The sequence below is a fragment of the Oreochromis niloticus genome, linkage group LG4 (assembly GCF_001858045.2).
Source record: "Oreochromis niloticus isolate F11D_XX linkage group LG4, O_niloticus_UMD_NMBU, whole genome shotgun sequence".
In the NCBI taxonomy this organism is placed as follows: Eukaryota; Metazoa; Chordata; class Actinopteri; order Cichliformes; family Cichlidae; genus Oreochromis; species Oreochromis niloticus.
Genome location: NC_031969.2, coordinates 16,373,660 through 16,400,088, shown reverse-complemented (window position 1 = coordinate 16,400,088; position 26,429 = coordinate 16,373,660). Strand labels below are relative to the sequence as shown.

Sequence of the window (26,429 nt, the reverse complement as noted above, 5' to 3'; positions counted from 1 at the left end):
GAAAATTGAACATTTCCAAGGAGGTCCGTCTTGGTGCTTTCGTTTCATGAAACGGTGCCATTTTTCCATCCGGACCAGGACTATGGTAGCGCAGCAACTTCCAGCGGATTATAATGAAAAACTGGCCATCTTCCGCTCCTACTGCAGCAAACACATCGCCGACAAACACATCCAGCCCAGCCACATCACTAACATGGACGAGGTGCCGCTCACTTTCGACATCCCGGTGAGTGCGATACGCACAACAGGGCACGAAAAGTCTTCTTTTACTGTTGTGCTTGGCTGCCATGCTAATGGACAGAAACTGCCGCCTATGGTGATTTTTAAGAGAAAGACTTTGCCTAAAGAGAAGTTTCCAGCAGGAGTCATCATTAAGGCAAATGAAAAGGGCTGGATGGATGAGGAAATGATGAAAGAGTGGCTGAGGGAGGTGTATGTAAGGAGACCAGGTGGTTTTTTCCACGCATCACCATCGCTGTTGATCTGTGACTCTATGCGTGCCCATCTCACAGCCGATGTGAAAAAACAAGTGAAGCAAATGAACTGTGAGCTTGCTGTCATTCCGGGAGGCCTGACAAAGGAACTCCAACCGCTGGACATCGGTGTGAACCGGCCGTTCAAAGTAAGGCTGCGAGCGGCGTGGGAGCGATGGATGACCGATGGAGACCACAGTTTCACTAAGAGTGGAAGGCAGCGCCGGGCGAGTTACGCCACAATTTGCGAATGGATTGTAGATGCTTGGGCTAACATGTCTGCTGGCACTGTTGTTCGAGCTTTCGCAAAAGCCGGCATCATTTCCGAGGAGCCGCACGGCACGGAAAGTGACTCTGACAGTGAAGAAAGTGAACCTGGCATGTTTGATGGAGATTTAGCACAGCTGTTCAATTCAGAAACAGAGGATGAGGACTTCGATGGGTTTGATTGATGACGATTACCGGTAATAAAAATGTGAATACCAAACTCAGTTTTGCTCCCGCTCTATTTTTAAATACGCATACTTGTATGCTTGTATGTGTTGTTGTTGTAAGGCGGACGTAGTAGAGGACACCATGAGAACGTTAAAGGGGGAAGTGTGGGCGTAGATTGTATATAAAACCCGCGCCCTATAATCAGGTGCGCCTTATGTGTGTGTTAAATACAGTAATGGCACACATAACTGAGCCTTTTATTACGGTGCGTCTTATAGTCGTGAAAATACGGTAGTTAAAAAGAGCCCCCACCATCTTTTACAGAAGTCTGCAGACACTCACCCTCCGTACATATTGAAATTCAGATTCATCACTCCAGAAGTCCTGCTGCCATTTATGTTCAATCCAGTTCTTCTGTAATTTGCCACACATTAGCCTTTTCTTCCTGTTTTTCTTCCTTAAGAATGGCTTCTTGACAGCCATCCATCCACTGAGACCATTTCTTATGGGGCTTATCCAAATCAGCTGTAGGGCATCAGTCAGGTCCATGTCAGGACTTTGCTGGATTGATTTCCTCTAATTCTCAAGTACACAAGCTTTTAGGGCTGACACTTTTTCTTTTGTCTTCCACATCTTTTTTCAAGGACACACTGTACACCATGCAGACATAGGCCAATGAGTAAAAAATGAAGCTACTGTCAAAAAAAAAAAACGATGAAAGACCTTCAGAAAACCTGGAGAACTATTGTGAAAGGCCAAGACAGTCTGGATCCTTGAAAAGAAAATATAAAGAAACGAGGGGTTGCTCAAAACTTTTGCACACTACTATATTTGATATTTGTTTGGTCGTCACGCATGGGCTACCAATTGGTGGAATGTGCTTCATTGATTTGAAGTCTAATGTGAAATGTCTCTAATCTTTCTAGGAACAGAAAGTGCATTTTCTATCTAAAGAGCACAGATGAAAGAATTTTTCTTGAATGCACATCTGTTTTCCTCCCCTGGCTAATTTGTCTCATCAACTGGTATTAAATGGAAAGTAGTAGTGTTGCTAGCGTATATGTGTCTCTGGTGGTGGCTGGAGGCGAGTCTAAATGTATTTGTTCCCCCGGGTCCTCGTCATTAGGCCACTTTTCCATTAGGCCTAATTGGGTGAAGAGAGGGAGAGATGGATGGAAGGCAGAACAAGAACGAGAACGAGACAGGGCCTGAGGGGGTGTTAAAAAAAGTGAGCGTTAAAGAAGAAGAAAAAAAGCAAATAGAAAAGAAAGAAAATATTCATGCAAACTAAGAAATGCAGAATGGAAGAAACACAAACAAAAGTAACTAGAGAGAAAAGAAAAAGTCTTTTTCCAAGCCTCTCTATATATTTACTCCTTCCCTCTTTTTTTCTACCTGCCTCTATCTCTGTCCCCTCATGGCGACTCTGCCGGTTTTCCAGCTCCTGCTGTTCCCAAATAAAGATGGATGCCTCCCTTTGCGCCACAGAGGAAACACATTTAGAGCTACCTGCCTGTGCTATTCATTCAAGACCATGAGACTTCTCTTCTCTTCTCTTCCATTTCCATACTGTCTGTTGTGTTTTTTCTCTGCTGCCATTCGATCTGACACTCCCTCTATCTCGCACCAATTTCATCAAAAAAAGTATAACACAAAAGCACACATTCTTACACACACATACACAACACACACAGGACTATTATCTGCCATTTTGTTACAAATTGATATGTGTGAGGGGTCAGGATGTGCTCATGCTCCCTGTGTACCTGTGGGCAAAGTAGCGATCCCAACAAAACAAGTAACAAATAGCTTTATCCCCATGCTTCCTCTCCTCTAATGGGGTCACAAATAGGGGACAGAATCAAGTTACTGCTTGCTCATTATGTGCAACTTACTGATAACCAGATAAATAACAATAGTATCCATTTCCAGCACACAGACAACTAAAGTATGAAAAAGTACAAACAAGAGAAATGAAGAGTGTGGTCATGCATGCATGCATAGCTACATATGCATTCATCTGCTGCATATCAGTAAAGCAATGCAGCAAGAGATTCATGATATGGCGCATAATCATCTCCTTAAAGGCATATTTGTTACAATCTGTGCATTTATCCATGGAACAACATATGCAGTCTGCTGCATATATCTTCTAACCATACTGCTGGAAGCATGATAAAGTGAGCATCTTCATGTTCTTTCTGCTGCTGAGTGTAAGATATTCTGCTTAGCCAGTTCTTCATTTGTGGCCCCACCTGTAAGACTGCTTCTCATCAGACCGTGTAGGGGAACTAATATTAATTCAAATGGGTACATAATAAATAACAGGAGAAGTGAATATATTAACAAGAAAGAGCAAAACAGATATTTGACATGCTGTCTCATGGTTATCATATAAGCCTCTGGCTCTGCAAAGCCACGTATCGACTATTTTCCATGCAAGCCCGAAGAACCACTGCTCACCTCTTTCTATCCTCTGTCTGCATCTTTCTTCCCCAGCTATTATGTCACAATTATCATCTAGCTCTGAAATGTCCATTCTTAACTGTAATGGCATGAAGTTCAAAGTTCAAACTGAGTGTCACAACAGGGAAGAAAGGTCATTGTAGTGAGTTTGAACATCATGTAGATGCCACATGGGGTGGTCTTAGTATTTGAAAAGCTGGTGATCTACTGGGATTTTCCCGCATAGTCGTCTTGATGGTTTGCAGAGAATGTTTCAAAAAGGAGAAAAGAGAAAATATTCAGTGAGCAGCAGTTCTCTTGGGTAAAATGCCTTGTGGATGTCAGAGGTTAGAGGTGATTCGAGCTGACAGGAGGGCAACAGTAGCTCAAATAACCATTCATTACAAACCAAGCCAGAGCATCTGTGAATACACAGGATATTGGACATTGAAGCAGTTGGGCTACAGCAGCAGAAGACCACAACAGGTGACACTCCTGTCAGCTAAGATCAGGAGACGGAGGCTACATTTCACATGAGCTCATCAAAACTGGACAATAGAAGATTGGAAAAATCCTGCCTGGTCTGATGAGTCTCGATGTGTGCTTTGACATCCGGATGATAGGGTCAGAATTTGGTGTAAACAACATGAAAGCCTGGATCCATCCTGCCTTGTATCAAAGCTTCAGGCTGCTGCTGGTGGTGTCATGGTGTTGAAGATATTTTCCAGGCATACTTTGGGCCCCTGAGCCTTCCTGAGTACTGCTGACTACATCCATCCCTTTATGTTCAGATTGTACTATATCTGTTTCCAGTGAAGAACATGCCATAAAGCTTAAATCATCTCAAAGTTACTGCACGCAAATGGCCTCCACAGTTCCCAGATCTCAGTCTTAGAGCGCACTTTCAAAACATATAGGCTAATAAAACTAATAGTAATAGCTACTACAGTAAAGTTAGAAATGAATCTGGTTCTCTTGATGAGTACTGAACACAAGTGCCTGACTACTTCAGTTCATTTTTATGACCTTTAAGGAATGATTTCCTATAATATCTTTTTTTTTTCTTAAATACATAAAAATATACATAACCCAAAATTAGCATTAGCTTGACCAATCACTCAAGTGCTGGAACAAAGTGATTGGACTGGTCTGAAATTGGCCCAGGCAGGCTAATTGCTCGCTTGCAATGATTAGGAGATGTCTGTCAGGGCTGCAGAACAAAGAAATCAATTGGAGTTAAAAAGTTTGGCCAAGCGCTGAGTTTTTGATGAGAGAAACAGGGTTATGGTCACACGCCGATCAGTGAAGCAGCATTAATGGACGGTTTGTAAATCTGATAAAGCCGTGACTCACGGTTTGAACTGCCTGCATGATTAAGCATACGATAAATGTTTAATGATGCCCACAGGGAACAGGTGGCATGCGAATGCAGGAAAAAAGCAAAATATGTAATACATATACATGAATTTCCATGTTGATGCATTTGGACTCTATGTGAACTGACAGAAATACAGATCTACAAAGAGAAACTACAAGCAAAAGTATACCTCAAAGGCCACATGGAGACATGAAACATTAAACAGCAAAGAATTTGCCCAGAAACAAACACACACAAAATGTTAATGACGATCTCACTTGGCACTCTGTTAATGGCTTTGAGCGGCCGAAGAACCCTCACTGTCCGAATGGCTGACAGGTTGATGTTCTGCAGGTCCAGCGAGTACTCTACCATCCTGAATATACAGACAAAGAAGCAAAAATGAAAATAGAGATCAGTTAATCATTTAATCATGAACTGTCACTGCCTTGATCGGTCACTGGTTCAGCCTAGGAGAAAAACATTAACATAGCCCCAGCTTCAACACAGATCCATGATTCAAAGCCACTGGTCTTTCTTTGATCTAGTCTCACTGGTGCCCTCCCTTAGCTCCATGAATCTCAGCTGTATGGGAAATTTACTGCACGTGGAGGTGCAACCCTCCAGAGAAAACGCGGGGTTGGGGTGGGAGTGCGGGGTATAAAGTGACAAAGCATCAAAAAGGGAGAATAACATGAAAGAGAGGTGAGGAAGAAGAAAAGAGCAGGGAAAAAAAGGGATTCATTCTATTCTAAGTGTTGCCTGCAGGATGTTGCGGCTCAGTCAGTGCCTGGCATCTGTTAGCAAGTCATTTCCACAGCATGGCTAAGCTGTTTGTGCCCCCAAACCCAAACCACTTTCATAGGAGAACGGTCACGGTATGAAAGCACTGTGTACGTCTGAATGTGCCATACACTACTACACGACTGTAATCACACAGAGTGAAGTGAATGTATGAAATTTACAGTATATGTGTAATAAATGACAGAATAAATACCACGGTGTGCATGTATATGCGAACAAACTGTGTGGATTGTGTAATACTTACGTGTGTTTGTCCAAGAGCGTGGGCAAAATTAATGTGCCTGGGGCTACGACAGTGTCGGGACAGCGTGATACCAACAACAGCGCATCCAACACAAGCTAATAACACCCAAAGCACATCCGCTGGCTTTGTAAAAAACAAGCCAAGCTCACTGTCTCTCACATAGATAGACTTATGAACCGTGTCATTTCCAATAATGTGAAACTTTATTGATCCCAAAGGGAAGCTCTCTCCATTTGCCCTTCAACAACAAGCACAGAGTCATCAGCCGAGGAGCACCCCAGCTCTCACTTAAGTAGGATTACTTGTTGTACAAGGGGTTTAACTGCTGCGCAACCTACAGGGAGTCAACTCTAACCACTAGCAATTTATTCATATGATTGTGAAATATTTAAAAACTAGGGTTGCAATTTTAGGTGAAATGCTTACTCGTGTTTTGTTTTAAACTTACTCCTGGAGTTGTGGGTTTTTTGTAGTTTTTGAGTCTTATACTGTAGCTGGACGAGACCATCATTGCAAGGGAGAATTTTCTCAGTCGAAAACAGGCCACAATGCCAAACCACAGAGAAGAGTGGAACAGTTTTAGGGGTGGGGCTAGTAGCCTTTCTACTAGTTTTAATGCAAAAAAGGATTTGATATGGGCTGCTGGGAGCCTGAACAAAGGGCTAAAATGCCAAAAGCTAGCTTTAAAGCAATTAAAAAACACATGTCCCTCTCTTAGTTAGCTCAAGGACAAATACTAAATGTAAATGCGTTGATTGTATAGCTTATAGGCTGAGCGATACACTATTAGACAGACACAGCCTACCCAAAACACATATAATTGCTTAGATAAGTGCAGATATTGCAGCTTTGTTAGCGATCCAATTACATCCTGATCACACACAGAGCAACAAAGAAATTAAAAACGAGAACAGAAGATCATTAATGTGCTCGCATGTGTGTGGGTCTTTAGACATGTACGTCTTTGTGTGTGTGTGTGCATGCATTGTGTATGCATTCTATCTATAGAAGTGTCTCTTTCTGTGCACATCAATCAGGCCGATGTGTTTGGGAGGGTAATTAGTGGACTGCCGCAAGCAACCTTTTTATTATTGCTTTTCTGCTCGTGATACCTTCATCTCATTCATGCTTTTATGTAACCACACTGTGTGCGTGTGTCTGTGTGAATGTGCCTTTCTATATCAGTGTAAAATGTAAAATGTAGAGCTTCAGCGGAAACCTAGGGTGGGCCTAGTGTCAGAGATCAGGCGCACTTTTAGTATAAAGGATGATGAAACACTAGAAACAATCTAGATGTCAAATATGTCGTGACTTGAAAGCAAAGTTAGCAATTAGCCACAATCATAAAACACAAAAGTTTAAGTTCTGCATTGGGAAATATGCGTTTTGGCATCATTTATATATGAAACACAAAAAGAGATTGCTCAGCTGTGATGATCTCCTCGTAAAATAATGAAAACTGAACAACAGCTGCAGCGCTTTCTTGTTTTTGTCTCGTGTAATTGTGAATTTCAGCTGAGCTTCATAAAGGTTGTTAAGCCAATTTCTTACTATAAATATCCTAATAGATTTATCTTTATAGTGTCATCCAAGGTGACAAAGCTTTTTCGACCTAGTCTCTCATTTTCATGAAAAGGTCCTAAAGGATCAAACCTATTCTGTAACTCATCATGTTACAGGCTGTAAAGTGATGAGTGGGCTCTACTGATGACCTCCGAGTCTTGGCATAGCACATCTTACTTGCATAAGCAGAAACACAGAGGTCAGAAACCTGAAATGTAGACCACAATGTCACCACCTTATGGCATAAACATTGACTATCTGTCTTAAACATAGCAATCTTCCCCTTTAAAGGGAGCCCTCAGAGCCAAAGTGCCATTATAAACTATTGAAGTGCAGTTTCCTTTTCAGCGTTGGTGCAAACATAGAGTAAATGTTTCCACAAGTTACAGCTGAGTCTCTTTAATAATCCTTTCTGGATGAGGAAAACCTGTCTCATCATGTGTTTTGTAGGTTCTTAGTCATGCAATTCATGGTAGTCTTGAGAGCTTGAAAATGTTTCAGCGCTCATCCCAGAGCCTTCTTCAAGAGTCTCCCAGGTAATAAATCCTTAATGGGGGTTCTTCATTTTGGAGGTCCTTCAGGTGATTCTGGGTCTTTAACCCACTATTGATCATACGAGTCATCACATGAACCACAGTGCATCATCCAGTTGCTTTCTTTTTTAGTTTTCAAGACTGGTCTCATCATAATTGGCATCAGCTTCAGTCAAGATTAAGGTTGCCAAAAACTGATACTCAGATATTAATCAATATTAAAACTAATACTGAATGAAAATACACATTTGCAACCATATTGATGCAAACAGTGCGATCAGAGCTCGTACCCTCACTAACAGCTGAAGTAGTTAACGTTATAAACATTAACTACTTCAACACTACTTATAACTACTTATAACACTGGAACAACACTTTAGGAGGAATACAAAGAGGTCAGTGAAGCTCCCGCTTCAACAACATTGAAATATCGAACAGTTATAAATGTTAACTCAGCCAGCAAACGCATTAACAGTAGCCGTTTAACTATTAGCAATTACCGATAGCCACATTTGCCATCTGTTTTCGTTAATGTAGCGATTAGCAGGCTGTTAGAAAAAAGATGAATAATTATTGCCGGCTGAACGGGTCATGGATCGAATATTGAGCCGTGGCAGAGCGGATTATGGACACATGGTGAACTGCCTGTAAACAGCAGCAGGGAACTAGAGTTAAACTGAGCAGAGAGTCCAGAGTGTGGAGAACTAATCTGAGCAAATAAAGAGTGAAATTCGGAGTAGAGCAGCCGAATCAGTTTGAAATTTTTGTATTGTGAAAATACAAGAGCACCTAAAGAGCTGTGCCTAGTCAAGGCACAGCTCTTTAGCATACTCCATATACTAGCATCATTCATTTTTCCACGATTTCTTTGACCTGTTAAATTTTTCAGCTTTTTCCTTGGCATCCATTCATCTGTCCATCCATTTTCTTCCACTTATCCAATTCAGAGTCACGGGGGAGGGGCTGGAACCTGTTACAGCTGTCATGCAGTGAAAGAGGAGGTACACCCTGGACAGGTTGCCAGGATGTTGGCATCCTTGGTATACATTTGAAAAAGATACAGAAGTCAAAGAAGTCACTGCAGATTCCACACAAAGTGGGAAAGAAATTAATGTCAGTGCAGTGGAAATGAAAAAAACAAAGAAACATTATTTTCTGTGTGGTGGTGTTAAAGACAGAAAGGGAAACCCACTCTGGACAAAAGAAAGGAGTGTATGGGGGCCGAAGGGTGGATGTTCATCTGAGCATGTCAAGAAGAAAGAAGGAGCAGCAAGGTGAGTCAAAAAGAGACAAAAAAGAGGTGCTGCCTGCAGGTAACAGGCATGGAGCTCGTAGCAGAATGTTGACTGTGATTTGGCCCAGAAAAGCTGGCACTGCCCTCTGCAATTAGCCTAGACGCTAATCTACTGGGTGCTGCCAAGAGGCAAACGAAGACCGAGGTGTTCGCACAAGTGCATACACAAACACAGGCGCACACACGCAGATTAAACACAGCAAAGGCATAAGCTGACAGACTGTAATCTGTGTGGGTAATTCTGTGCCATAAACGCGCACATAGACTCGCGCGAGCTGTGTTTGAGCATCCGCTGAGGATAAACTGATTCAGCTCAAATGAAGATGAATGTCCCTGCACCGACCCTGGAAAGTCTGTAGCTTTATCGTTGTTTGTGCGCCATTATACCAGCCACTCCTCCCATCCATCTCCCTCTCCTTCACATAGTCGTCACTTCGGAGGACATTACATTTCCTTATGCTCATTTTCTGGAGACTTTTTAAACCAAGTCTACATACTAAAAAGCTTTATGTATTTATGGTATGAGGGCTTCATTTTTTCCCCCTCAGAATAGAGTTGAATCCCCCAGATGTGAGCATCTCCTCACCCCCGCACACCCCCCAGGACCAAAACAAACACAAACACACCACACACGCATACAGAGGGACTTTATCACCTGTCAGTCTGAGCCTCGCATTTCACTTGGGTTAAAGCAGGTGTTTGAGCAGGTGTGTTTACTTTGGTTTTGTGCACATGCATCCATCTAGCACATCTGCCTTGTATTTTTCTCACGCATTAAAAGCATGTGTGATGAAAACTTTGCAAGAACAAGTTAAACCTGTAATATATGAATATATGACCACAGACATGCATGTTGTTGCCGACATGTAAGTGTTAAATGTTCTTAAATTGATTTGCTGTCTTTTTATAACTGTGCCAAGCTACATTTTTGATCAATATCTGGTGAAGACCCAATACTTTACTGTGTAGTATCTCGGTCTGTGATATTGTAGTGTCTGTGGCAGAATATCAGGGACTCTTAATACCATAAGTTTGATTTAACTATTTATGTTTTTTTAAATTCTTTGAAATTAACATGTAAGTGCTGATGGCTTAACAAGAGCTGATGTCTCACTCTGCTGGAGCTGCTGAAAAATACAGAAACATTTGAAACGGCCGCACAATCAGAGCAAACTGGATGGCTGTGATTGCATAGCGGTTTTGCCGCTTCGTTCACGCCACACAGTGACTTTTTCTGGCCGAGCGTTGTGTCAAAGCCTGTTTTCCAAGCAGTTTTTAAAGACACATTAACAACAGCAAAGCTTTTCAGTGGCCTGCCATCAAGTTTAGTCAGTGGCAGGTAAAAGTGCAAAGCTGCTACCTGAAGGTTTTCTACACCGACCTTTGCTTGTTTCAGAACACAAGAGTCACTCAGAGCTGTGCCACATCCTCTGTTACAGTTTTGTGTGTAAAGCAATAAAACATTTATTTGTAAAATGCCTCCATAGTTTTGTTTCACAGTTTTATTTGTTTCTATACCATTTTGACTCTGGTCCGCACAGGGTCACGCCACAAATTTAAACTGGTTCTAATTTCATAATTTTAACATAAATTAATGCATAAAACTATATGACCTCCATGCAAAATAATAGCCGTTTAATTGTCATCCTTCTGTTAAATATACATGTGTGTCACATTTAATTAATCTTCCCTCTTGGTTTTTTAAGATGCTTAGAAAACAAATATTATTTCTAAGTAAATAGTAGTAGAGACTAGACCCGAGTAATAGAGACAGATTGCAATAATTAAAGCTGGGTAACAGCAAGCCAGTCAGCCAAAAAGTCATTCAAATTAAATGGCAAAATAGGCTGTTGATCTTTGCTCTTCAAAATAACACTTGTGTTTTCTGGATCTGCCGTCCAATAAATAGCATAATGACAGCATAATTTATTAATGTCTACATAACCCATTATAAAAAAATATTATATATACTTTAAATCTAATCTTGTGGATTAGATTTAAAGATTTAAATTTGTATGTGCTAAAAGTCTTTGCCACTTACGCTCTAACATTTTGTCTATTGCGAAATTGTCTGCAGAAATTGCTGATGGGGGTGTTTTTGCTGGTTTTAATGGTTTGTCACTCAAGAGCTTTTATGATAATGTTTTTACCTTTTAAAGTTAATCACAGAAAGTAAAAAAGACTCGAGATTTTTAACATTGTTCTCATTTTTTGTTTTATGTCTTCTCAAATCCTTGTCAGATGAACTAAACAACACTTTCATTAACATCACCTCTCATATTCATATTCTACTTTATTCATGTACTACTTTGTTGGCTAAATGCCCTCTTTTATCCTACAGCCCACTATTTCAGTTCTTTTAATCACTGTTTGGTACATTTAGTGATCTATTTAAATTGCTATCAAAACTTTTAGCTAGTAATTTCCATCTGTCAAACATAACTTTACCTTTTTTTCCAGTAGACACTGTTTAGCTAACAATTACATTAGCTGTTTACAATTTTGGGGAAACCACTTAGGGAAGTCACAAGGACGAGTGATGAAATGTTTTCCTACTAAAAATACTACATTAAGATGAACAGAATAAACTTTTTGGGAATTATGTTAGCTTACATTAGCTAAATAACAATGGATTGCATTTACATAGTGCTTTTCGAGACCCTCAAAGCGCTTTACAATTCCACTATTCATTCACTCTCACATTCACACACTGGTGGAGGTAAGCTACAGTTGTAGCCACAGCTGCCCTGGGGCAGACTGACAGAAGCGAGGCTGCCATATCGCGCCATCGGCCCCTCTGGCCAACACCTGTAGGCGGTAGGTGAAGTGTCTTGCCCAAGGACACAACGACCGAGACAGACAGAGCAGGGGATCGAACCGGCAACCTTCCGGTTACAAGATGAGCTTCCCAACCCCCTGAACCACAGTCACCCCCAAATGCTATCAGATGACATTTCGCCATATGTCATCTGACATTTTGCCATATGTCATCTGATAGCATTTATCTAACTATTAGCCATACTTTTAATGTGTATTTTTATCACTTTGACAATCATGTATCTACTTTAGTTATACAGAGATTGCTGTCTATTTGTACTAACATTAGTTTAACATCTTTATCCATACACCTTTTGGCTGCTGTATGCAGAGTATGCAGAGTTCCTCTTTTTATGAATCATTGGTATACTGTATATTGTCTAGTGCAGTATTAAAATGGTTAATTTTATGCCTTTATTTTTTAAAGAATATTTTAGACTGTTTATCCTTATTTTCTGACAGGACAGTAGACAGGGAGCCTTTCAACATATGGGTTACCTGCTCAGACCAGTCATCGATATTAGAAGCCTACTGTATGAATGAATGCTTGCATAATGATTTTTGCTTACCCTGCCATGACTATGAAGAAGTCCAGTCTGTTCCAGGTGTCGCCCAGGTAACAGCGACGGCCAAAGATCCCCAGAGCCACCATCTTTACCACCATCTCCAAGGCGAAGAAGATGTAGATGAATGCATCAAAGGCCTATGAGCAACGGGAGGGAGATAAACACAAAGGAAAATGAGCTGAAGATAGAAAAAAATAAAAGCTTTTATATATTTTACTTGAAACACATGGGCCAGACATCTGTTTTATCTGGTGTGTTCGAGAGATTAGTAGGCTCAAGCTGTTGATAAAGCTCCCTCTTCATTTTTTTCAACTTTGATTTTCAGTATTGGAAGAACAGTCATTCTCTAATAGAAAAATTATCTGAACTTTAAAAGGTGGTTGCTTGTAATTGTTAATGGTGCGATTTGGGAAAAAATCACTGATAGTACTATGAAAACTGAAAGATTAAAACGAAATGGTACACGTGCCCTGAAGCAAGCTTCAAGCAATTCCTTAGTTCAGCCCTGTATCTATTCAAACACTTTAAACCAATGCATGACCTTTTATTATCAACAGCAATTTTAACACTCTAAATACGCCACAGCTGATGTCAAATGAGTTTGTTTCCTAACACACCAATCACTCACAAACAAACTAATATTCAAGACTGATGTGTTCTGATCTATTTGTGTGTGTGTGTGTCTGTACTACCATGTGGCTGCTGATGAAGCAGAGTTTGCTGGACTGTAAAAAGGCTTAAGAGCTAAATGTGTGTATGCACTGCGAACATAGTCCGTACTACCATAATAGAGCATCACACAAAACACACAGTGCTTTGTTTGAACCTGCCTACTCTATAATACTTAAATCACAAAAGAAGTAGGAAGTGATCAGGAATAAGAAAGAGGAAGATCCAGGTCAAACCTCAGAGAAAACAAAGATGAAGAGCGAAAACATGGTGAGAGATAACCAGAACGATACAGACAGATAAGAGCACATTTCTGCCATGTCCTGATTACATTATTATACACAGATCGCTAGCTAAACCACCTATTGTATTTTGGTAACAATCTTTCCCACTGCCTTGCCGAAGGCTCTATGACTGTGCTTCCTGCCAAGTCACATATTCCTACACTATATAACTCAAGCTGCTACATCTTCACATGGAGATTACAGGACCAAGACCAAGAAATTCAAATGAAGTCATGCCTGCTAATTAAAAATCCCTGAATATAATTTGACTTAGTTCAAAAACTGTGAGGAAAAACACAAAAATTTGGTGGAACGATTAAACAACTCTGTAGTCACTAAATATGAGAGCAATGAGCAGACAAATAGAATTATAAATGGTGTAAAGATACATTAAAGATACAGTACCTGACGACTTTCAGCAACCAAGACATTTTATATAGAAATAACAGGATAGTTTACCAAAGGAAACTCTAAGATTATTACATTCCCCAAGTTTTGGGAAGACATAAAATGGATTCAGTGGTAGAAACAACATTCTTTTCCACTCAGTAATGATGAACAATTGCAAGATGGTGTTTGCAGCTATAGACCAAATAGAATGAGACAAATGGTGTGTGAAATTTTGAGGATTTATTCATGCTGCAGCACTGGCAGCCTGGGATGTTGTTTTTGTCTCCATCTAGAAATAGCAAGAGTCAAGAGATTGGATTCAGAAACAGTAATCTATTCTCTGGTTGGGCATTGTCTGTATTGTTTGTTATTCTCAAAGATCAAAATCTGTAAAAGCAGGGACAGAGGTGAGCTGGTACAAATTTATGCACTGAAAATTTATAAATCTCTGCTTTTGGGTACGCAAGGATGGTTTTGTGTGTAAATATACGGGCACGACTTTGCCTTGTAATGCATCGGAAACCAACATGTGTGTTCCATCGCTGCTCATTCAAACACATACAGAGAGATAGACACACCAGCTCATATACAGCTAGTATACAGAGCTGGCAGCTTTCAATGGGAAAGATGAGAAAATCAGGCTCACATGCTGTTTAAATGATGTTTTGATAAATAATGCAGCCTGCACGCTTCACATGTAATCCGACATTGGCTGCACCAGTTGAATCCCTGTCGTGCTCTGCTCTGAGTGAAAGGGGAATGAATTCATCATCGTTATTTGTCACTATCGCCAGCTTCCTCTTCAGTCAACCTATCAGGTTTCATCATCAACATGATTTGTATAGAGGTTGAGATTGTCTTGTGATGGGCCCTTTCATGATTTGAAATAGGAGCTGGTGTGGAAGCTACTTTATATGCTGTCATTGTACCACTTATTTGGCAAGAGGAAAGGACATGGTAAGTAGGTCGTAAGGATTGTGATGTTGGACCATTTAAAAATAAAATTATGTTGTGTGTGTGTCTTACTCTACTTGTGACTGACAAAATTAATCAGTGTATAAAACCAAAGGCACCACAGGGACAAATACTCACTTAACAAAATAGGGCAGGAAAGGGAATACCAGACACAGTCTGTGATTTATAAAGTGTACGTGTGTTTTCTGAACATCTGAAGCGCTACTGAAAACTATAACAGGTGCAGAGTTGAAGATATAATGAATCGAAATCCATGTACCATCCAAATCAATTGATGAAAAGAAAATAACTTTTTTCATGAGAAATAATTGCAAATACAGACCAGAGTTCTTGGATTTGATTTTAAACACTGACTGAAGCTTGTGAGTTGGAGTCCTTTGACTTGTGTTGCTTAAGAGGAAATATCTATTAAACAGTTATAAAGAGTTTTTACTAGTGCTGTCAGCGTTAATCTTGCTAAAATGATGTTAACGCCATAACCGCAAAACGCGGCAAACCTCCGTTAGCTAGTTAACGTGGATAACCCCGTGCAGGGTGCTGAACGGCGCTAACGCGTTAACGAGCTAACCGTGCTAATGTGTTGACACCGTGCAGTCTTCGCACGGGGGAGCCGCGTTGACTCGCTAATGGAGGTTTGCTGCGTTAATGCGGTTTTGGCGTTAACGTCATTTTAACGAGATTAACGCTGACAGCACTAGTTTTTACTTCTTTTTTTTTTACCTGCCTAACCCGGTCGTGTTTATTCGTATTATTTTAGGGGCATACATTTTTTCAAGATTATCACCCTACATCCAACTGCCAAGTATCCTATGATTTTAGAATCTGAAACAAACTCTTAACTGAAGCAATACCTGCCAGACAACAATTTTAAAACTCAATAGATTTGTTCATAGAACCAAAACTACAGCTATTTTGACAACAAATTATGTTCTTAATGACTCAGACAGGATGCAGGATTGTGGTGCTTTGTTCATTTGAATCTGTTGGCCAGTTGCTTTATGGTCAATCAGTGATACTAGTTTAGGCAACAGGGTGGATTAGGAGCTATGTTTTAGATAGAACACAGCATGTTTATACAGCTGGATGTAAGCCTAGTTTGTAAAGGAGTCCTCTAAGGCTCAGTTTTAGACCCCGTTTCATTAGCTCATTATGGACTTCAGGAGAGAGAAAAGAGACACCCATGCCCCCATCTACATAAATGGCACAGCTGTTGAACGGGTCTCCAGTTTCAAGTTCTTGGGGACCCACCTCTCTTAGAATCTGTCCTGGTCAACTAAGACCTCCAGCCTGGTGAAGAACTGAAGAACCACGTGTCTACTGACATACTGGGTAACTTCTACCACTGTGTGATAGAGAGCATCCTGACCAACTGTGTCACAGCCTGGTATGGGAATTGCTCTGCTGCTGACCACAAAGCACTGCAGCGGGTGGTGAAAACCGCCCAACGCATCACAGGGACTCCCTTTCCTGCCATTGAGGGTGTCCACAAGAAGAGATGTCTACGCCGAGCACACATCATTATCAGGGACACCTCTCATCCTGCCAATAAACTGTTCCAGCTCCTCCCCTCCGGAAGACGCTACGGGACACCACAGACTAAAACCAGCAGGTTTAGGAACAGCTTCTTCCCCACAGCTGTCACCCGACATAGCACATCTGTATATCTGCCCGTGTGTAGTGTATAGCAATATAGAACATCTGCTATACAGATCATCTGTATATCCGTATATCTGTACATATGTATACAATAGTACATATGTACATTTGTCTCTACTTCATCTGTATATTTGCTCTCTACTTAACTGATCTTTATATAAACTGCTCTTTTTGCACTAACTCTTTGCACTTCTGATTAGATGCAAACTCTATTTCCTTACCCTGTATTTATACATGTGTGTAATGGCTACAAAGTTGAATCCTAATCCTAATTCTAATTTGCAGTTTCATATTATTAATAACTTTGGGAACAGTATGTTTAAAGCTAAAGTACACTTTTTATGCAGATGACACCATATATTACCTAGTAGGCTCTCCTCTGAGCCAGGCTGTTAAGAAGCTTCAAACTGCTGTTCAGCAACTGCAGACATCATTGAATGGTGTAAAGCAGGTTGTTAATGCTAACAAAACCAAATATCAGATCATGTTGTAACCTAGGCAGAAACTTTTGAAAGAATTCAAAGAGTATTGTTCTGCATATGTTTGGGTATGGATGGATGATAGACTTTCATTTAGCGTTGAAACTGAGCACTTAGTGAAAAAGCTGAAGGCTCGACTGGGTTGTTATTGTCAAAGTACAGTCCGTCTTAATTTATCAGTTAGGGAATCAAGCGTACATACTGCATTCTTAAATGTTTTTAATAATTGTTATAAAATGTACATGCTCTACATTTCTTTATCTTTACTCTATCACAGTGCTTCACATTTCATATCAAATTAGTTGTCCAGTACACTTCACTTCACTGTGCACTTTATAATCTGGATTCTTGGCTTTATTAAGCCTTAGGAGGTAAATGCACTGGTATATTTTGATGTACAAACCAATAGTGGGTAAATGCTCTTGTTATCTGTGTAAACAGCCAACACCTTCAAACAGCTTGTATGATTTGCACTCTTTTAGATGGCGCCTTTGTGGGGATCCCTGGATTTTGTTTCTGAGGTTGGTATTTTGCACCTTGGTCATGGAATAACCTTCAGTGCACATTAAAGCTGAATGCTTTTGTCTCTCCAGGAGAGTTCAGAGCTTTTATGAAGGCTTCTGTAACCGAAGAGTGCAATTACTATTCAGAAGATGTTATATTTGGTTTTATAATTTATAATTTTTTAATGGCTTGCCTTCTTGGCCAGGTCTCCCTCAAAAAAAAAAAAAAAAATAATCTTGGAGGGCAGAAAGGAGATGGAAGAAGCCAAATCATCAGGTACATTATCAAGAAATGAAATGAAAGAATTGAATGATTTAATGGTTGATTTCAATGAATGGGTTAAGACTGCAAAGGGCACTTATTTCTCTACTTCAGTACTAATAAGCATAGCCTGAGAGCTGTTTTTTAACACAGCAGACTGCCTTTTTAAATCCTGTAATTTCTCCAGTTTCTGAGCTTTTTAAAGGAAGAAAATTGGCATCAAATCCAAAACAGTAGCTTCAGATTCTTTTATTGATGTCCAGTAACTTAGTCATAATTTTATCTTCTTCTATGCCAGTCTCTTTGGATGAGCTTTTAAGTACTGTGTCACAACTGAAACACTCATCAAGCAGAAATGATACCTCCAAAATGTCTGTGTGAAGTCTTGGATATCACTGCCCCTTGGTTGCTTTCAGTAATTAACAGCTCTCTGTCCTCTGGCTGTATCCCAGTATATTTAAATACAGCCTGTAGGCAACCACTCATCAAACAAATCTGGCCTCACTCTTTCTGATTACAAGTACAGCTCAGTGTCAGAGTTACCTTTTATACGAAAACTTTTAGAGAAGACTGTCTGGCTAAAACTTCTTGAAGGATTACATCAGAACATTTTTGAAGTCCTGACATTGTGCTTATTAAGGTGACAAACTTATGTCTTAGGAACTGCTGATACTGATGGATATTCTGTTCTTGTGCTACTTGATTTAGGTGCAACATTTGATACCGTAGACCAGTGGTGTGAAGTTCCAGTCCTCTAGGGCCGATGTCCTGAAACGTTTAAATGTATCCCTGCTGCAACACACTTGAATAATGGCAAAACTCTATAGAACTTGACTGCATGCTGAGGTGGCAACCCCTAACTCTAGTCAAGTACATTTATATAAATGTAAGTAAATGTAAGTGTTTAGAAAAACTTCTAAAAGTACTTTTATTGCACCATGTTCATTCACCCATGAGGTGCTGTAACATGAATCAAATGGCTAAATTGCTACCTCAGCATGGAGTCACGTTCTATAGTGTCTTGCTAATGACCTACTAATTTTATTCAGGTGTGCTGCAGCAGGGATACATGTAAAGGTTTCAGGACACTGGCCATCGAGGACTGGAGTTTGACACCTGTGCTGTAGACCATCGAGAGGCTGCAGCACTGGGTTGGAGCTCCGCAATGGTTTTGTTTCCATCGGTGACCAAAGCTCTCCTTATGCAGAACTAAACTGTGGAGTCCTTCCAGGGTCTATACTGGGACCTTTCCTACTTTGATTAAATATGGTACCTTTGGGCCTTATTATACATTAAATAACATTTCATGTATAAATATTTCTTTTCACTCTCCCTGTAAAATCCTCATTTTCAAGCTTAAACACTGTCTAACTGATATTAAGTAATACATGTGTGCAATTAAAAAAAAATAACTCAATTATTGCTTTGGACATGCTGCATCAAAGCATCAAGTACTTCCTTTGTCCTTGGCCTGTCAATATGAAATCAGCTACCAGAATCCTGGGCATGCTATTTGACTCTAATCTCACCTTTCAGAAACATAAACAAGGTCACCCAGTCCTCACACTACCAAGAAAAAGAAGCACACAGGGAGAGGACAGAATACATACTATGGGAGAGAGAAAACATATAATCAAAACATCTCATTTTTAAGTTTTACTCATTTGCCTCTCAGTGGTTTAGTCAACTGTTACCATCTCCTAGCCCACTTTGCAAAGATGAAGTTAAAACAAAACATAAATAAGACATTGTTGTATTCAGTACTCAGTAAAAGACCATTAACCAGACACATCATCGAGTTGTGTTGTCCTTCAGTTCTCCACGAACTGGAGTCACACATCATTCTAATTCTAATTAATTTTAGAATGAATAATTACAGAGGCATGGTATTTGAGACCTGATATCTTTTCATAGCATAGAGTTATTATTGGATATTGACTCCGGACCACATTATACCAAGCCTTTCAACCTCTGAGGTCAAGGGCATTTTCTTATTATATATCACAATTTAACCCCTACAGATGTCCAAATCGATTTTTATACTGTTTGTGGCCCTCTTTTATTTTTCCTCCAGGAAGTAAGGCAGGCTTGCTGTATTCTCAGAGACTCAGAGAAGTATGTGAGGGCCACTCTTAACTATCTAAGCCCTGTCAGCAAAATCCCTCCTGTTACCATTAGCAACCACCAGAATAGGACCCCTCACACTACCTGGGGAGAAAATATGCTTGTTAGAGAGACAAAAGATGCAGAGAGAGAGAAGGAGTTTGTAGGAAGGGGGAATGGGAACATAGGGAGGGGTAAAGATGACATCAGGGTGGAGGATGAGAACAGGAAAAGTGGAGAGCGAAGCAGAAAGATGTGTTGCACAGCCTCAAAACAATACTAAATAAATATTTATTTTAAATCTCTGCACAATGAAGGGAAAATCCGATGAGATAAATAAACCTATTACAGTTTGGTCTGGAGGGCTTTATTTGATGTCATAATCCACCCTAATGTGCTGTAGGCAAGTGAGATATGGTGAAACAACAAGCCAAAACATAAGAACAGACAAACAAGCGACAGAAAGCTCATGTGCAGGTTACTGTAGAAAGATTTTCAGTGTCAGTGGCCATTAAAAAATCGGCAAGCGAAAGCACGCGAGGCAGAATCAGGTTGTCCTTGTCGCACCTGAAATTGAGCCTGCCAAATTTACTTCAGTGCAAAGCAATTACAATCCCAGAGGAACACAGTGAGTCTTCAGCCAGCTGGCAAATCACCCATCACTCATCAGTAACACATCACACAGCGCAACATGGCTTACAAAAACAATGGGAACCTATTTGAAAAGCACACAGTACTGAATCTGTGATCTGACGTCAACCTGTGAGTAACTTGTTTGTTAGTGATGATCGAGCACAGCATCAGGGAAGTACATGAGCAAAAAAATCAGATTTTGCCTAGTAACATGCACTGCACTGTATTTTTATCAGTTATGGGGCCTACATGTGACCTTCTGTAGTCAGCTTATAAATAAGTCAATATAGAACAATGTTTCTCACTTAAACCATATACCCAGTGACAAAGCTGTCAAAGGGATCCTCACTTCTCACCTTTGGTGTCAAGATGGCTACTTTCCAGATAAAAACTAATCCTCCCAATTCGAGGGAGAGGCCATGCTGTGACACAGTAATCACTTTAACAGCCTGGTCACAGAACCACATGATGACCCTTTAGATAATATTGGTGTGGATGGAAAAAGAAAGATGGCACAAAGGAAAGAAAACATTTTAGCATTCTTTCTAACAGAGACTGAAATTTAATTTCCAAGAACAAAAAAATCAGAAATCAAACAAATATTAATGTTGTTCTTTTTCTCTCTTTTTTTTTTTACGTCAGCACAAACTTACCCTTTCCATGTTTGGATCATCTGCCTCCGTCTCACTCCTCTGTCACACTGTCCATTAATCTTTTCTGTGGTCTTTCCCTTTTCCTCCTGCCTGTCAGCTCCATCTCCAACATCCTTTTTCCGATATATCAGCTATCCCACCTCTGCACATCCAACCCATCTCAGCCTTGCCTCTCTAACATTGTCTCCAAACTGCTCGACCCGAGCTTCAACTCTCATAAGTATAAAAACCAAGCTTATTTCTCTTTGAACAGGAAATTCTTACTTTGTTACAGAGTTGTTACATACTTTTCAAACTATATCTTCATATGGAGACAAGGGGTTTAACCTCACAGTACAACACAATAACATCAACATTGCTTAACAAAGTATAAAACACTGCTGGGCTATGTTATAAGGAGCAAAAGAGCCAAAGTCTAATGTTCCTATAAGAGGGTGTAGAGTCTAAACAGGATCAGCTCAGTGTCCAAACAGCAAAGCAACACTAGCACATCCTTACATTGATAAACATGTCTACTCATGGGTTAGATGATTCATCCCATAATAAGCCATCACTGAAAACCAATTTTAGAGGTTTTTCCTTTGGTACCAGTGAAAGATCTTTTTCTGTCTTAGTCCATTTTTACCTTGCTCAGCTTTTATACTTGCATGCCTGCTTTTTTTTTTCTTATTTACCTTATGTTTAAATTTTATTTTGCTATGTTTTATTACATTGTAATGTTGCTACTGTTCTGTGCTAGTGTAAGATAACATTTAGGGTCTTAAAAGCACCTATAAATAAAATGTATTATTATTATCATCATTATTATCATTATTATTATTATTATTCTCTAGGACAGCTTCAACAAGCATTTCACTTTCACACTCTACTGAATCAAAACTCTGTTTCTTTTGCCACCTGTTATTTCTTTTAGTGTGCACTGTTTATTAGAGTATAGTAATATTATTGTGACTCAATTCTTTTGCTGTTTTTGTGTATTTTCTGCTTAATAATTCTGATTAACAACATATTTTTCCAAACTAAGCTAATTTCCCTACTTGAGCATGTACAATTTAAACAGCTGGCACTTTTCTCCCCATATGTATTCTTGAATTCTTGAACTGACAAATTCACATGTGGCTCCACAGCACTATTTTTAAACAAACTGAATCCCATTTCCCTGCTCAGAGAGTAGGAGAAAATACAAACATTACAGAAGGGAAAAAAAATCAACAAAAAAACCTGTCTGTAGTGTGCATGAATCACAGCTTGAGGAATAGCAACAGGAAGCGATACATGAACTGCTTTGAATTTGTCGCAGATAATTGAAAATTTAGTCCCATCTCATCCTCAGTGCACACACATGTGCACACATAAACACAGCAGGCCAGCTTACCTGTAGTATCTGGCAGCGGTCCGAGGTGCAATCGATGTTCTCACAGGGCTGGTACATGCCCAGTGTCACACAGTTGAGCAGGATCACCATGATGCTAATCCTCTCGAACCACGTATTAACAAGACTGGGGTTAAGGAGCATTGCAGCTGAGGAGAAATACACACCTATACACACACTTAGGCCTTAATGGATGTTTCAAACAGGGCTGCCGGTATTAAAGAAATTTTAAAAAAGGAAAAGAAGAGACAAATATACGACACGCATCAGTTTCTCAAAACGAATGTGTTTAAAGAACCCTTAAACACCACAAAGAAATAATAACTTCATTGCAGTTGTTCCTTATTGCTGAATCATTTGCATTATTCAGCATGATTATTGGAAAAGTATTGTCAGTCATCTATCTCAGCCTGTCATCTTGAAATTACACTGTAACACAGTCCTGCACTATTTTCACTTTTCTGTGAACATATAACGTAATACAGTATGCATGTTTACCATTATTCAGCAAGGTATGCATAAAAACTAGGAAATAAATAATCACATAAACATTTTTTTTCACAGGTTACTGACTCACTCACAGCAGCTGACTCATTCACTGCATATATGCAACACATCAGAAGTGAAGGCATCGTTCCGTTGGGGTAATTTATCAATGAAAATGAAGATAAAAATACATTTTTCCAGCCAAGCTACTGTTGCAGTTTGATTGTATGAGTCTTAAGATGTATGACAGAGTGAATATGTTTATTATTGCCTGAGTCTGCCAAGGCACAGGACACCTTTTTTTATATATATATTGAAAATGATGACTCACACAACAGTATCTAAAAAAACAACTTCAAAACAGTGCCAATACAATTACGACGGTAAATTACTGTTTTGCAAGTAAAGATAGTAATGTGTTTCCAGTGCCGCCTGGCAGCACGCTATTTAACCTCAGTCTCCCTCTATATTGTTTCCTGTTTCTTCTCATTTTAAAAAGCCAGTTTTTCACCCTGCGGGGTGCTTCGCACTGCTGGTCTCACCTGCTTTTCCAGACAGCGTGCACATACAGTAAGAGGACAAACCATCTTTACACATTAATATAATTACTTCATGCATGTGACGAATAAAAATGAGCTCCACACAGTATGCATATGTTAGGTGGGGGGGGGGTATGTACTGTATGTGTGTTTTAATCACTGTAATGCAATTTTAAAAGTCTTTCCCAGCCTTTCACTTCTTCTAATATCTTAAGCCGTCAGCTTATGTTCCTTTAGTTGTGTTGCTCGATCCTCTTAAGTCTTTATTTTCTGTCGTCTCTTCTGTATTTGTTCCCTTCACAAAATGAGCTTAAAATCTTTTGTTCTTATAAACCTTTATGCTGACTGAACTTACTTTCTTTGGTACTAAGATGCAACAGCGTGTCTGTGTGTGGTATTGCTAGAGCCCAGTTACCCATGTATCGGAAGTCTGGACCGGATCTCTTTTTAAAGGGTCAGAATTTCTGGTCTTATGAATAATAGGCTATGCAGAAACTTACTTGGACTGAGACTCGCTTAGCTCTGCCTACGTCTGGATGCCAACCTCAGTATCCTCTGCTGATGCAACTAACTAGCAACTCTAATAGTCCAATCAGCAGCCACGCCTCTCCTCCTTATGATCACTGCTCTTGTTAAAATGGCTAGGTTGTACTTTCAAAGCCAGGAAAATAGGCCCCAGGAATCTGTTTTATGGGCTAGAACAACCTGTAAAAACCATTAAAATCTGTAATACTCACACACAAGTTTTGCCTTTACTGTTAAACAAAGACTCAAGAAGGGAGGGTCCACAAGTTTAGACTTTAAATGCAGGAGCTTTTATTTAAGCAATTTAGCAGCTCAGTCAGATAATGTGAATCATAAAGTTAAATCACTTAAATCATTATTCTTACCTAACTAATCAACTCTGTGCTGGATGAGGGTTTCTAATACCACTCTTGAGAAGAGCGGGACAGAGAAGAGGAAGTACACCCTTGCCAATAATGCAATTCTCTCCCAGCCGGACTTGACAAAGTCCAAATATGGAAGCAGTGACTCAGTATAGTCCACCAACTTCCTCAGGGCATCAATCCAACACAGCAAAATGAGCAGAGAAAAGAGAGAATTGTAAATCCAATTTTTAGATCCCAGTTGCTTGGTCATGGTTAATCCTCCGGTACTCCTTATTTTAAAATCTGCAAAACTTGTCTTTTAGATAAGCCATCTTCTCATGGTGAGGTCCAGAGAACCCGCACATTTATTTTTTAATTACACGGAACATCACTTTTTATCAAATTTATGCTTCCTCTCTCCACTTCTGCTGCGATCACTCTTGACATGAGTCCAGAGGTGCCACGTTTACTTCTTATTTTTTCCCACGCACAGAAAGTCCTCCTGTTAGTGACATCATTGCACTTCTCAGCACAGTGATTATACTTTAACCAACTCACAACCGCTGACTGCGGCTGCTGCAGCATACTCGTAAATGTTTTGTTCACAGTGAAGACGTCCCCTTCAGGAACTCACGTTAGCTTCCTTCCATATTCATTATTTTCGTTATTCCACTTGTTTCATCATGTACATGAGTCGATGAAGCTGCTTCCTAGACCGACAACAGCCAGTGAGAGCCGGTGAGGCATGCAAAATACCGTGACAAGTGACTGGAAACTGGACTGAACATATATGAGAGTTTAATGAGACACACCAGAGCTGAGGGAGTGACCCAGTTGAGCGAGCGAATGAGTGGAAAAGATGTTACTAAGATTTCATGCTTGATGATTTAGACTGGCAACAAGAAAAATGTAGCTTTTATGTAAACAACATAACTACTAGCTCAGCGCAGCAATTTCCATTGGGGTCGGTTGGTGGGGAGGGGGGGTGCAAATGAAAAAACACAAACTCAGCAGTACAGAAGATTGCTTACATAACCAGAGAAAGGAATGAATGGGAATCAAAGGTAATACCAGTTTTAATTGGATTGAGGCGAGCAGCTAACTACAAACAGGTTTTGCAGCAGACTTGCATGTGTGAAGAAGGGTTATGTTTTGGTGATAATGCTAAGAAGGAGCACTGACTATCAGGGCTCACACCTTTAAAAGTGCCAGAAGGAATGCAGTGCTTTTTGTGTGACTAAAGGCAAAAATAATAAATGATTGTAGCTGTTTTTTTTCTTTTCTTTTTCATCAGAAGGTTTATGACTTCATGAGCATAGACGCTCCAGCTCAGCACCTGATGTAGAGTATTATTCAAAGTCTTGTGTCATACCTCATTTCTTATGTTTTGGCCCTAATGAGCTAAGCTTTTGTGTAACTTCAACAATAGTTCTCCAGGCTTTCTGAAGTTCTTTCAAAGTTTTCCTTTGGACATTGGCTGCTTTTTCACTTATTTTCAATGATATATATATAATGTATTTAGTTTTTCTTTGTTTGTTTAGTAAATTAACACTAACTTATGAATTCTTCAAGCACAAAAAAGGGATGCACCAGTGTGTCTACGGGTAATAGACAAATGAGCAAATTGTATCTTTAGGCACTTTGTTAGTAGTAGCCTGTCATAAACAGAACTTGTTTTCATTTCTTTAGCTAAAGTGATAACAAACGAAAAAAATAACAGTTTGGCGGGCATTAAATGGTATCTTTCTTTTCTTTTCTTTGTTGCATCAAAAAGGTGATTCCCAAAGAGCTAATGAGACAAATATTTGCTGGTGATCGGTGTGTCCCTAAACATTTTGAGGAAAATGGACAAGCAGGGTTCAAAAGAAGAAATGCCAGGCTATCTACAGGAGATGAAAAGTCAAACAAAGACTTTAAACAGGATCTGAGACATGCATTCAATTCAATTCAATTCAATTCAACTTTATTTATATAGCGCCAAATCACAACAACAGTCGCCCCAAGGCACTTTATATTGTAAGGTAG

The 26,429-nt window shown here is 39.8% G+C and overlaps 1 protein-coding gene across 2 annotated transcripts in view; it reads right to left on the bottom strand.

Moving 5' to 3' along the window:
* cacna1ia (calcium voltage-gated channel subunit alpha1 Ia) overlaps positions 1-26,429 on the bottom strand; it is a 168,109-nt gene that overhangs the window by 50,891 nt on the left and 90,789 nt on the right. For both annotated transcript variants that reach the window (XM_019357967.2, XM_019357968.2), the window contains exons 3-5: positions 22,514-22,625; positions 12,535-12,668; positions 4,989-5,086 (exon numbers count right to left, since the gene is read on the bottom strand). In XM_019357967.2, the coding sequence (XP_019213512.1) occupies positions 4,989-5,086; positions 12,535-12,668; positions 22,514-22,625 (344 nt within the window). The remainder of the gene's footprint in view (positions 1-4,988; positions 5,087-12,534; positions 12,669-22,513; positions 22,626-26,429) is intronic.